At 34.8% G+C, this 13,968-nt stretch overlaps 1 protein-coding gene across 6 annotated transcripts in view; it reads left to right on the forward strand.

The window, feature by feature from the left end:
• BLTP3B (bridge-like lipid transfer protein family member 3B) overlaps positions 1–13,968 on the forward strand; it is a 105,787-nt gene that overhangs the window by 65,008 nt on the left and 26,811 nt on the right. For 4 of the 6 annotated variants that reach the window (XM_079938125.1, XM_079938128.1, XM_079938127.1 and 1 more), the window contains 5 exons: positions 4,592–4,785; positions 6,247–7,745; positions 8,081–8,256; positions 12,114–12,256; positions 12,934–13,084. In XM_079938125.1, the coding sequence (XP_079794251.1) occupies positions 4,592–4,785; positions 6,247–7,745; positions 8,081–8,256; positions 12,114–12,256; positions 12,934–13,084 (2,163 nt within the window). The remainder of the gene's footprint in view (positions 1–4,591; positions 4,786–6,246; positions 7,746–8,080; positions 8,257–12,113; positions 12,257–12,933; positions 13,085–13,968) is intronic. The other 2 variants (XM_079938126.1, XM_079938130.1) reach the window with 2 other exon arrangements.

Genomic DNA, 13,968 nt, shown 5'->3' on the forward strand with positions numbered 1-13,968 from the left:
TTGTGGCCTCTCCCGTTGCGGAGCACAGGCTCCGGACACGCAGGCTCAGCAGCCATGGCTCACGGGCCCAGCCGCTCCACGACATGTGGGATCTTCCCGGACCGGGGTACGGACCCATGTCCCCTGCATCGGCAGGCGGACTCTCAACCACTGCGCCACCATAGAAGCCCTGCATACTTTTTCTTTAACATCTTTATTGGAGTACAATTGCCTTACAATGGTGTGTTACTTTCTACTGCATAACAAAGTGAATCAGCTATACATATACATATATCCCTATATCTCCTCCCTCTTGCGTCTCCCTCCCACCCTTTCTATCGCACCCCTCTAGGTGGTCACAGAGCACTGAGCTGATCTCCCTGTGCTATGCGGCTGCTTCCCACTAGCCGTCTGTTTTACATTTGGTAGTGTATATATGTCCATGCCACTCTCTCACTTCATCCCAGCTTACCCTTCCCCCTCCCTGTGTCCTCAAGTCCATTCTCTACATCTGCATCTTTATTCCTGTTCTGCCCCTAGGTTCTTCAGAATCTTTTTTTTCTTTAGATTCCATATATATGTGTAAGCATATGGTATTTCTTTTTCTCTTTCTGACTTATTTCACTCTGCATGACAGACTCTAGGTCCATCCACCTCACTACAGATAACTCAATTTCATTTCTTTTTATGGCTGAGTAATATTCCATTGTATATATGTGCCACATCTTCTTTATCCATTCATCTGTCGATGGTCACTTAGGCTGCTTCCATGTCCTGGCTATTGTAAATAGTGCTGTGATGAACATTGTGATACATGACCCTTTTTGAATTATGGTTTTCTCAGGGTATATGCCCAGTAGTGGGATTGCTGGGTTGTATGGTAGTTCTAGTTTTTTAAGGAATCTCCATACTGTTCTCCAAAGTGGCTGTATCAATTTACATTCCCACGAGCAGTGCCAGAGGGTTCCCTTTTCTCCACACCCTCTCCAGCATTTATTATTTGTAGATTTTTTGATGATGGCCATTCTGACTGGTGTGAGGTGATACCTCATTGTAGTTTTGATTTGCATTTCTCTAATGATTAGTGATGTTGAACATCCTTTCATGTGTTTGTTGGCAATCTGTATATCTTCTTTGGAGAAATGTCTGTTTAGGCCTTCTGCGCATTTTTGAATTGGGCTGTTTGTTTTTTTGATATTGAGCTGCATGAGCTGCTTGTAAATTTTGGAGATTAATCCTTTGTCTGTTGCTTCATTTACAATTTTCTCTCCCATTCTGAGGGTTGTCTTTTTGTCTTGTTTATGTTTTCCTTTGCTCTACAAAACCTTTTAAGTTTCATTAGTTCCCATTTGTTTATTTTTGTTCTTATTTCCATTCCTCTGGGAGGTGCGTCAAAAAGGATCTTGCTGTGATTTATGTCATAGGGTGTTCTGCCTATGTTTTCCTCTAAGAGTTTTATAGAGTCTGGCCTTACATTTAGCTCTTTAATCCATTTTGAGTTTATTTTTGTGTATGGTGTTAGGGAGTGTTCTAATTTCATTCTTTTACATGTAGCTGTCCAGTTGTCCCAGCACCACTTAGTGAAGAGGTTGTCTTTTCTCCATTGTATACTCTTGCCTCCTTTATCAAAAATAAGGTGACTATAGGTGTGTGGGTTTATCTCTGGGCTTCCTATCCTGTTCCATTGATCTGTATTTTTGTTTTTGTGCCAGTACCATACTGTCTTGATTATTGTAGCTTTGTAGTATAGTCTGAAGTCAGGGAGCCTGATTCCTCCAGCTCCATTTTTCTTTCTCAAGATTGCTTTGGCTATTCGGGGTCTTTTGTGTTTCCATATAAACTGTGACATTTTTTGTTCTAGTTCTGTGAAAAATGCCCTTGGTAGTTTGATAGGGATTGCATTGAATCTGTAGATTGCTTTGGGTAGTAGAGTCATTTTCACAGTGTTGATTCTTCCAATCCTAGAACATGGTATATATCTCCATCTGTTTGTGTCATCTTTAATTTCTTTCATCAGTGTCTTATAATTTTCTGCATACAGGTCTTTTGTCGCCTTAGGTAGCTTTATTCCTAGGTATTTTATTCTTTTTGTTGCAGTGGTAAATGGGAGTGTTTCCTTAATTTCTCTTTCAGATTTTTCATCATTAGTGTGTAGGAATGCAGGAGATTTCTGTGCATTAATTTTGTATCCTGCTACTTTACCAAATTCATTGATTAGCTCTAGTAGTTTTCTGGTAGCATCTTTAGGATTCTCTATGTACAGTATCATGTCATCTGCAGACAGTGATAGCTTTACTTCTTCTTTCTGATTTGGATTCCTTTTGTTTCTTTTTCTTCTCTGATTGCTGTGGCTAAAACTTCCAAAACTATATTGAACAAGAGTGGTGAGAGTGGGCAACCTTGTCTTGTTCCTGATATTAGTGGAAATGGTTTCAGTTTTTCACCATTGAGAACGATGTTGGCTGTGGGTTTGTCATATATGGCCTTTATTATGTTGAGGAAAGTTCCCTCTATGCCTACTTTCTGGAGAGTTTTTATCATAAATTGGTGTTGAATTTTGTTGACAGCTTTTTTCTACCTCTATTGAGATGACCATATGGTTTTTCTCCTTCAGTTTGTTAATACGGTGTATTACATTGATTGATTTGCATATATTGAAGAATTCTTGCATTACTGGGATAAACCCCACTTGATCCTGGTGTGTGATCCTTTTAATGTGCCATTGGATTCTGTTTGCTAGTATTTTGTTGAGGATTTTTGCATCTATGTTCATCAGTGATGTTGGCCTGTAGTTTTCTTTCTTTGTGACGTCTTTGTCTGGTTTTGGTATCAGGGTGATGGTGGCCTTGTAGAATGAGTTTGGGAGTATTCCTCCCTCTGCTATACTTTGGAAGAGTTCGAGAAGGATAGGTGTTAGCTCTTCTCTAAATGTTTGATAGAATTCGCCTGTGAAGCCATCTAGTCCTTTTGTTTCTTGGAAGATTTTTAATCACAGTTTCAATTTCAGTGCTTGTGATTGGTCTGTTTATATTTTCTATTTCTTCCTGGTTCAGTCTCAGAAGTTTGTGCTTTTCTAAGAATTTGTCCATTTCTTCCAGGTTGTCCATTTTATTGCTGTATAGTTGCTTGTAGTAATCTCTCCTGATCCTTTGTATTTCTGCAGTGTCAGTTGTTACTTCTCCTTTTTCATTTCTAATTCTACTGATTTGAGTCTTCTTCCTTTTTTTCTTGATGAGTCTGGCTAATGGTTTATCAATTTTATTTATCTTCTCAAAGAACCAGCTTTTAGTTTTATTGTTGTTTGCTATTGTTTCCTTCATTTCTTTTTCATTTATTTCTGATCTGATCTTTATCATTTCTTTCCTTCTGCTAACTTTGGGGTTTTTTTATTCTTCTTTCTCTAATTGCTTTAGGTGTAAGGTTAGGTTGTTTATTTGAGATGTTTCTTGTTTCTTAAGGTAGGATTGTATTGCTATAAACTTCCCTCTTAGAACTGCTTTTGCTGTATCTCATAGGTTTTGGGTTGTCGTGTTTTCATTGTCATTTGTTTCAAGGTATTTTTTGATTTTGTCTTTGATGTCTTCAGTGATCTCTTGGCTATTTAGTAGCGTGTTGTTTAACCTCCATGTGTTTGTATTTTTGCAGATTTTTTCTGTAATTAATATCTAGTCTCATAGCGTTGTGATCAGGAAAGATACTTGATACGATTTCAATTTTCTTAAATTTACGAAGGCTTGATTTGTGACCCAAGATACGATCTCTCCTGGAGAATGTTCCACGAGTGCTTGAGAAGAAAGTGAATTCTGTTGGTTTTGGATGGAATGTCCTATAAATATCAATTAAGTCCATCTTGTTTAATGTATCATTTAAAGCTTGTGTTTCCTTATTTATTTTCATTTTGGATGATCTGTCCATTGGTGAAAGTGGGTTGTTACAGTCCCCTACTATGATTGTGTTACTGTTGATTTCCCCTTTTATGGCTGTTAGCATTTGCCTTATGTTTTGAGGTGCTCCTATGTTGGGTGCATAAATATTTATAATTGTTATATCTTCTTCTTGGATTGATCCCTTGATCATTATGTAGTGTCCTTCTTTGTCTCTTGTAATCTTTATTTTAAAGTCTGTTTTGTCTGATATGAGAATTCCTACTCCAGCTTTTTTTTGATTTCCATTTGCATGGAATATCTTTTTCCATCCCCTCACTTTCAGTCAGTATGTGTCCCTAAGTCTGAAGTGGGTCTCTTGTAGACAGCATATATACGGGTCTTGTTTTTGTATCCAATCAGCCAGTCTATGTCTTTTGTCTGGAGCATTTAATTTATTTACATTTAAGGTAGTTATCTATATGTACCTGTTACCATTTTCTTAATTGATTTGCATTTAAACTGCATATTTTTCCATTAGTGAAGCAATGAAAGATGTTTTCTGTCTCTCCAAATGTGTTTGCTATCATCTACATGTAGTATCACTTTAATTTTGTAAATAACATTGCAAAATCTTTTAATCTTAATTTAAGAAGAATAAAACTTGGTTAAAATGTATTTTCTTTTCTCAGGGAAGATTTAAAACTATCAGTTTATTAAAAATCTTTAAAAATTTTTTTTCTCCACAGTTCCATCTCCCAACCTTTATAGCCAGCTGAATGCACTACAGTTTACTGTGGATGAAAGAAGTATTCTATGGTTAAATCAGTTTCTGTTGGATTTGAAACAGAGTCTTAATCAGTTTATGGCTGTGTACAAGTTGAATGACAATTCAAAATCTGATGAGCATGTTGATATTCGAGTTGATGGCTTAATGCTAAAGGTACCATATAAACAAGTGGCTGTGAGAACAAAACCATTTTTACAGAAGAAAAGTTATTTCCAGGATTTAAGATGGGTGCTCAAATATAAGTCAACTTCATTGCAATATTAATTTTGATTTTGAAATTTGAATTTTAATATCAGTTTTCAATTATGGAAGCTTTAAGAGACTGCTTCCCCACCCTTCTCCACCCCTTTCTCTACTTTTCTTCCTTTTCTTCCCCCTGCTCATCCATTTAGAGGTAAGCAGTAGAAATAAATTTAAATGTCTTTTTTTTTCTACTTCTTACTGGAGCTCATCTATTTGGAGGTAAGCAGTAGAAATAAATTTAAATATCTTTTTTTTTCTACTTCTTGCTGGATCTGATAAAATTTTTTTAAGAAGGGTAAATAATACAGTGACACTTTTAAGTTATATCTGGGTTTTATTTGTTACATTTATTCTGTTATTAATATCCAAAGATAAAAGAAAGTTGTGTAATGCCAAAGATAAAAGAAAGTTGTGTTTTATTATAGCCAAGTAGTTGATAATCAGAATTCCATGGATATTTAAACTTTAAAGGAAGGAAGCTAAAAAAAAAAAAAAACAGTATAGTGTAGTAAATAGAGTAAGATTTGGGCATGGATGAATATTTCATTTTCTAGCTCTGTTGCTGGTAGCCTAAATTTACATACCCTTAATTTCTTCTCTGTAAAATGAGATTAATAATACTCAACGGTTGCATTGCAGAAATGTTTTAAAGATCGTTTCAAAGACCTTAAAATATTCAATATAAAGACACACTTTATAACATTTATAATTATAATTTAAAACAATTACATAATGATCTTTACATTTTGTGAATATGGGCAGTTTGAGTTTTAAAACCAGTCAGTTTGAACTCTTTGTTGTGAATATTTTGAGGACTGGGCTTAATTATCTGTAGAAAATAATTTTACTAAATCGTTTGACCTATACTCCTAAGTTTATTTTATTAATAGTTTTATCCCAGAAAAGTGATTCTAATGACAGTTGTCCAGTCATTCCATTTACTTATCTAGTCATCCTCCAAATTGCTTGGATTTAAAATATCATATCAAAAAATTATCTCTTCCAAACTTTGTGCTTTCTTATTTACTCAGGGTGTATATATACTCAGGGCATAGTAAGCATTTAATTCAGTTTTGTTCCTTTTATTTTGTGATATATTGTCTACAAATATGTATATGTGTGTTATGTACTTTATTCATTATTTATTGGGCTTTTTCCTTTGGTTGTTTTCTTAGTTGTTAATCATTTAAGCCTTTTTCATTTGGTTTAATAAGCTTTGGGAGGGAGAGTATTTTATGTCGAGATAGAAAATTAGTGTTTTGGGGCAAAATGTCAAAAAGAATTCCTGAACCAAGTCATGCTCTTAATTATTTTATCTTCAAGATATATGGATTTGTAAGTCAGACTAGATTAATGTTTTTTCTCTTCTAGTTTGTCATTCCTTCTGAAATGAAATCTGAATGTCATCAAGATCAACCACATGCAATTTCTATTCAGAGTTCAGAAATGATTGCTACAAATACAAGATACTGTTCAAACTGTCGACATTCTGATTTAGAAGCTTTGTTTCAAGACTTCAAAGATTGTGATTTTTTCAGTAAAACATATACCAGTTTCCCCAAATCTGGTGACAGTTTTAATCTTCTGCATCCAATCTTCCAGAGACATGCTCATGAACAAGATACCAAACTGCATGAAGTTTATAAAGGAAATGTTACTCCTAAGTTGAATAAATACACTCTTAAAACTTCTGCTGCCACGGATGTTTGGGCTGTGTACTTTTCTCAATTTTGGATAGATTATGAAGGGATGAAAAGTGGAAAAGGACGACCAATAAATTTTGTAGATTCTTTCCCTCTTTCCATCTGGATTTGTCAACCAAAAAGGTATGCATTGTCACAAAAATTGCTGCAGACTTGTAATCAAATATCTCTAAATACCTCACAAAGTGAGTCTAGTGATCTGACTGGCCGATGGAAGCGGAAAAAGCTCTTGAAGGAGTATTATAGTACAGAGTCTGATCCCTTGACAAATGGTAGTCAGAAACCTTCAGATACATTTTTAAGATTTTCCTCTTCATCATCAGATGCAGATATTCATGTCCTGGTTCACATTCATAAACATGTCAGTATGCAGATCAATCACTACCAGTATCTGCTCCTGCTTTTCCTCCATGAGTCACTTATTTTGCTTTCAGAGAATTTAAGGAAAGATGTAGAAGCTGTGACTGGCAATCCAGCTAGTCAGACATCCATTTGCATTGGAATTTTACTTAAAAGTGCGGAAGTGGCTCTTTTGCTTCATCCAGTAGATAAAGCAAATAGTCTTAAGTCTCCTGTTTCTGAAAGTGTGAGTCCAGTGGTTCCTGATTATTTGCCTACAGAAAGTGGAGAATTTTTGTCTTCAAAAAGAAAACAAGTTAATAGTGGTATAAAACAAATTAGAAGTGTAACTGTTAATCATATGTCAGACAACAGATCTATGAGTATTGACCTTAGCCATGTCCCTTTGAAGGATTCTTTGCTTTTTAAATCAGCTAGTGATACAAATCTGCAGAAAGGTATTTCTTTTGTGGATTATTTATCAGATAAAAATTTAGGGAAAATAAGCGAAGATGAAAGTAGTGGAATTGTTTGCAAAAGTGGCTCAGGAGAAATTGGATCAGAAACAAGTGGCAAAAAGGATTCGTCTTATACAGATTCAAATAGTGTCTTAAACTACAGAGAAGACTCAAGTATCCTGTCAGTTGATAATGGTGGTAATCAGAACATGCTTTCAAATAGTTTAACTAGTAAAGGAAATGAAACCATAGAGTCAATCTTTAAAGCTGAAGATTTGCTTCCAGAAACAGTTTCACTCTCTGAGAACATGGAAATCAGTAAAGAAGAAGCACCCACAGTCAGAACACTTACATCACAGTCATCTTTAAGGTAACAACTGACTGTTAGAATTTGGGGTGGGGGGTTTGTTTTATTTGTGTGTGTGTGTGTGTGTGTGTGTGTGTGTGTGTGTGCGTGCACACACGCATGTGCATGTACTTATGAGTATATTTTGGCTTTGGACAGAAAACCATGATAAATATGGTATTGTTAGAGTTAACACATGGAAGAGTAGGGTTTTCAAAATATGAAAATACTTTAAGCTTATATAATTTTAAAAATTGTGTATACTATATAAATATATATTTATTTTGTTTGAAGTATTCTTTAGAAAGAATTCTTTTCCTTTTATGTGATGATTTTCTGATAATTTTGTTTGTTAACAGTAGAAAGCCTAAGGAACGTTGCCCACCCAACATGGCTCCACTCTCTGTTTCTTACAAGAACATGAGAAGAAGCCCCTCACAAACCTCACTGGACACCATTTCACTTGACAGCATGATATTGGAAGAACAGTTGTTAGAAAGTGATGGAAGTGATAGTCATATATTTTTGGAAAAAGGTAAAGCAATACAGTTTAAGAATTCATATTATATATACACAAATCTTAGAAGTGGTATTTAAGTTTTTTAATTTATATTCAATAATCAATCACAGCCCAAAAAGACTTATTTATTTATACACACATACATGCACAATACAAACAGCATTGTACCTAACTTTCTAATGGTTGTTTCATTGCTTCTTTTGACCAGATACTCCTTCCTTTTTATGGACGACATCCAGCAATTATTTATATACAGTCATTTAGATCGTAAAGCAGACAACATTAATTCTACTAGCCTCTATCACAGGGACTCCTATATCTGGAATTTTGATTAGGTAGGCTTAATTTGCATGATGAATTCTCAACTATGTGGTCCTATGACTGGAATTTTTCCAGACTGGATCTGTTGATTCCCATAACCAGAATTCTCTTTCATACATGATAGTGTATGATGGAACTACATGGTTCCCCTATTTTATTCAGAAGCAACTAATGCCCTAGTACAGACCACTAGGAATGACTTAGTATTAGATGCATCCCCATCACTAAGGCATTGGGGACTTTGTGAACAGGAATAAAACCATGGACCATAGCCAGAGAATAGTTGCCACAGACCCTAAAGCATAAGAGACCAGAGGCAAATGTGAATTACTTTGTATATGAAGAGTAATAAACCTATTGATGTAGTTGAAAACAGCTTAGGTAAGGAAAGGCTCATAACTTTAGAAACTGAAGCTTAGAGAAATGAATATACAGTCAGGAAGTAATAGAGGCAGATTTGGAACTCAGCTAGTCTGACTCAGGAACCTCAGTTTTTAACCAACCAGTATGCTATGCTAGTACCCCAGACTTGGGAAATGATTACTATATGTAAACTAAAAGCCTTAACCCAACACTTTTATAGGCAATTCATAGCAAACTCCTTTCCAGCATACTTTACCAGTTAAATGTAGACAAGTTACTGGTATGGGTCAAAAAATCTATTCTAGATTCACAGATAGCTCTATTGCCTAGTTCCCTTGCCCCCTTATGGCTTAAAATTCTACTTTAATAGAGGATTTCTGTTTTGTGATCAAATGATGCTTCAAAAACAGTTCCTCTAGAAAATATCTCTACTTACTCGTAAAAAGCATCAGTGATTTTCTTCTTATTTCTGAAAATTAAATAATTAATAAAAGTGACTACCACTCAATGTGGAGAACTTGGAAAATATAAACAACTACAGTTTGGAAAATAAAATAACCCAAAAGTCCCACAATCTAGAGCTATCGATTATAATTTATCTTATAAATGTATATATATATATATATATATATATATATATGTATGTATGTATGTATGTATTCACATATATGTATATTTGGTATTACATCACATATATGGTTTTTCAACCTGCTTTTTATCACTTGTCTATATTAACTTGTCATAAGAATGTACCCTCACCTTTTAATTGTTTCCCTGATACTGGATGTTTAGATTGTTTATAGTTTTTTCACAGTTATAAAATGCTATAATTATATCATTGTTCATAAATTTTTGTCTTCATTTCTAATAACTGTCTTAGAATAGATTCCAGCAGTAGGCTGATTTTAGGATCTTGAAAAATACAAGGGCATTAATTTTATGTGTAACACTTAGACGGTATGTGACTGTACATTCGTTATTCTCCTGAACTGTAATAATTTTCTGTCAAAGGAATTGATTTTCATTGGGAAAAGACTTGTTTTTTCTGAGTTCTCTTTTGTTTTGTTTTAATTTTACAAGAACTATATGAATACTTTCTCTTTAAAAAAAAATCAGATGTCATGGGGATATCTAGAATATCACTTTAATACCACCCTTACTCTGCCCTGATACCATTCCCCATTCCGGAAGTAACTACCATTGACTTTTGGTATATATTGACATAATTCCAGACCTTTTTCTGTGTGTTTTTATATACATTCATGTTTATACATATGCACACTAATGCACACATACATATACACATACACATATACATACATAGGTATATTGTGAGTACATATTTTTGAATATACATGCATATTTATAAACGAACAAATGTGTAGCTGGAGTACCACTCCACCACAGGCTTCTAACTAGTCTCCCCAATTCTCTTCTTGTCAATTTCTTGTTCATACTTCATTCCACAGGCAGAATATTCTTTTAAAAATGTATATACTATCATGTCAATTTCCATTTTAGTCCTGATAACTTCTAACAACTATAAGGCTATTAAGTTTAAAAAACTTAACATTACTGACAGTTGCTCCATGTGATATGGCCCCAGCTTACCTTTTCTGCTGTTTTCCCACGTGCTTACTACACTTTAATTATACTATAGTATATTTCAGTCTTTCTGTCAATCTCTTCACTATGACAAACTTCTTTAGCCTTTGTACCTGTGCCTAGAGTGTTCTTTTTTCTTTCTGTTTACTTTAGCTTAAATATTATTTTATCTGTGAAATCTTAACCTCTGGCAATGTTAGGAATTCCCTGTGAAATGGGAGTTTATTATCTCCTCATACCACAATTGTATTTATGCATTTTCCCTGGCCCTAAAAATCATTTTATTCATCCATTCAATAAATAATTTATTGAGCACCTACTGTTTTGTCAGGCACTGGGTTAGAACCTAATTATATAGTAGTAAATATAATAATAAAAAATTATTACAAAGAAAGACAAATACTATATGATGTCACTCATATGTGAGATATATTTTTTAAAATCCCAAATGAAAACAGAACAAAACCAGGCTTATAGATACAGAAAACAGATTGGTGGTTACCAGAGGGTAAGGGAGTAGGAGAATGGTCAGAATGGATGAAGGGGATCAATTGTATGGTTATGGATGGTAAACTAGACTTTTGGTGGTGATCACTTTGTAATGTATACAGATATCAAATTATAATGTACATCTGAAAAGAAAGAAATTTTTAACCAGCTACTTGGAATCTGCATTCAGCAGAGTGTTCTTTCAGTGAATGGAAGTGATACTCATTTTATAATGCATGCACTGAAGTGTTATGAAGACATAACAAAGATGTTTCTAACAACAACAACAGCAACAAAGTAAAGCTTTGTAAAATACTATCGCTTAAGCAAAAGGATTTAGTGAAAGAGTAACTTGATTGCTTGTATCCTTCAGTGAAGTAATCCTTGAAATCATTTTCAGAATTATTAGCCTTTTTTTAAATATAAAGTCAGAATCCATGCAAGATTGAAGTGAAAAAAAATTGAGGCTTTGTTTTGTGTCTTTGGTTCTTCTGATTTTTCTAGATTCATTTTCAATAGTTATTTTTATAGTATTTTTTTAAAGTATTGATGTGTTATGGACACAAAATTTTTTTTAAATTGCCTTTTACCACAGACAGTTTGAGAAATATTGAAATATAGCATGTTGAGAAATTAAGGCAGGTTGATAAGGATGGAGAACAATCACATTGACAATAGTAGCATTAACTTCATGTAGATGAAGGGGAATGAAAAGGGAAATGAAGTGGTCAGACTGGGACCACTGAATGTTGGGTAGAATAGAGGAGGCAAAGCTGGCTGACCAGGAACCTGCTAGTAATGCCAGCACCACACCTGCAGTGGGAAGAACATAGATTGTGGTCGGCTGTGGTAGATTTCTTTTCATACTGTCTAAGTTTAGGGTTTAGTATCTCTAACGTTTTATTGTGGAAAGTTATTTCTTATTATTTGCTAACTAACCACAGTTTAATTTTTCTTTGCTTATTGTCTTTTAAACATGGTTGTGCTTGAGAAAGTGTTGAAGAAATAATCTGTTTTGGTTAGATAAATGTAACATTGTTGGACCATGTGTAAACTGATTTTAATTTAATTTAATTATTTCTGTATTATTTCAGGTATTAAAAAGAACTCAACTACAAATTACCAGAGCCCAGCAGATCGGGCAAATGCCAGTGAAAACCTACAGAATTATGGTGAAACCTCTCCAGATGCCATCAGTACAAATTCAGAGGGTGCTCAAGAAAATCATGACGACCTGGTAATCTATTGAGACATTCTATGAAGAGAAATGCCACCAACTTTATCTCATATCCAATATGTACACATTTAAAGACATTAATATGTAAAATGAATTGACTTAGATTGTGGGTGATTTACTTTGCTCTTTCTACTCTTGAAATTTTTCCTTTGCTCTTACTGAATCATTTTTTTCTGAATTTCACTTTTCTAATTTTTTTTTTTTTTGTATTGAGGAGGGAAGGTTCTATGTTTCTTTTTTCAGTTCTTTATATTTTGATCTTAGTTCAATTTAAATACACTTTGAGAAAGTTTGATAGTAAAGATGGTGGTCAGTCCTTATGAGGGGCTGTCTACAAAAGAAATGTTACTGGTTTATTTTAAGCCATCTTCGCCCAGTGAAATATTCTTATGGATGACTTAGAAAATAAGTTCAGCATTGAGTGAAAATAATTTCACTCAGAAATGTCATATAATTAATCTTTGTGACCTAAAAATATTCTCTTGACTAAGTAGGAAGAAAGGAAGTGGAAGTTTATCACTGTAGTGCAATAACTGCTTTCTGTTGATCACAAATATATTTTTGGTTTATTAAGTCACAGTTGTATTTTTAGAGGTTATAGTAGTTTCCTTTGTTATTTCCTAAATTTTGTTTTAAATTATTTGGTATACTAATATTATTTATGCAATCCTTCTTAGATGTCAGTTGTGGTGTTTAAAATTATTGGTGTTAATGGAGAAATTGACATCCGAGGGGAAGATATGGAAATCTGTCTTCAAGTAGACCAAGTGACACCAGATCAGTTAGGCAATATCAGTCTACGGCATTACCTTTGTAATCGTCCAGTAGGTAAGACTTTAACGTGATTTAAACTTTTTTTAATTTAATTTTTAAAAATTAATTAATTTTTGGCTGAGTTGAGTCTTTGTTGCTGCGTGGGGGCTTTCTCTAGATGTGGCGAGAGGGGGCTGCTCTTTGTTGCGGTGCGCGGACTTCTCGTTGCGGTGGCTTCTTGTTGTGGAGCACGGGCTCTAGGTATGCGGGCTTCAGTCGTTGTGGCTTGTAGGCTCAGTAGTGGAGCACGGACTTAGTTGCTCCGTGACATGTGGGATCTTCCTGGACCAGGGCTTGAACCCGTGTCCCCTGCATTGGCAGGTAGATTCCTAACCACTGTGCCACCAAGAAAGCCTAAACTTGTTTTGTTTTTACCCATATGATTTATCAGCAATTCTGTCTTTGATATAAATGCATTCACAGAAAATGACATTTATTTATAATAATGCAAGAGATTTGTTCTTTTAGATTACCATATTTCAATAAAGTACTTTAAGTTATTAGAAACATAACCTGTTGAAGAGGTACTTCCTCATTTATCTTTGTTTTTGCTGTTAAGTTCCATCTTTTACTTTTTCAGTTGTCCCATTCTTTGAGATGATAGGTCTGAGAAAACTAATATCTTTTCTATATTAAAAGAGTGATAGGGGCTTCCCTGGCGGCGACGTGGTTGGAATTCCGCCTGCCGACGCAGGGGACACGGGTTCGTGCCCCGGTCTGGGAAGATCCCACATGCTGTGGAGTGCCTGGGCCCGTGAGCCATGGCTGCTGAGCCTGCGCGTCCGGAGCCTGTGCTCCGCAACAGGAGAGGCCACAACAGTGAGAGGCCCGCATACCGCAAAAAAAAAAAAAAAAAGAGTGATAAAGTAATCCTAAAAGGTCAAAGTTAGTTCCACACT

The sequence above is a fragment of the Stenella coeruleoalba genome (assembly GCF_951394435.1).
Source record: "Stenella coeruleoalba genome assembly, chromosome: 11".
In the NCBI taxonomy this organism is placed as follows: Eukaryota; Metazoa; Chordata; class Mammalia; order Artiodactyla; family Delphinidae; genus Stenella; species Stenella coeruleoalba.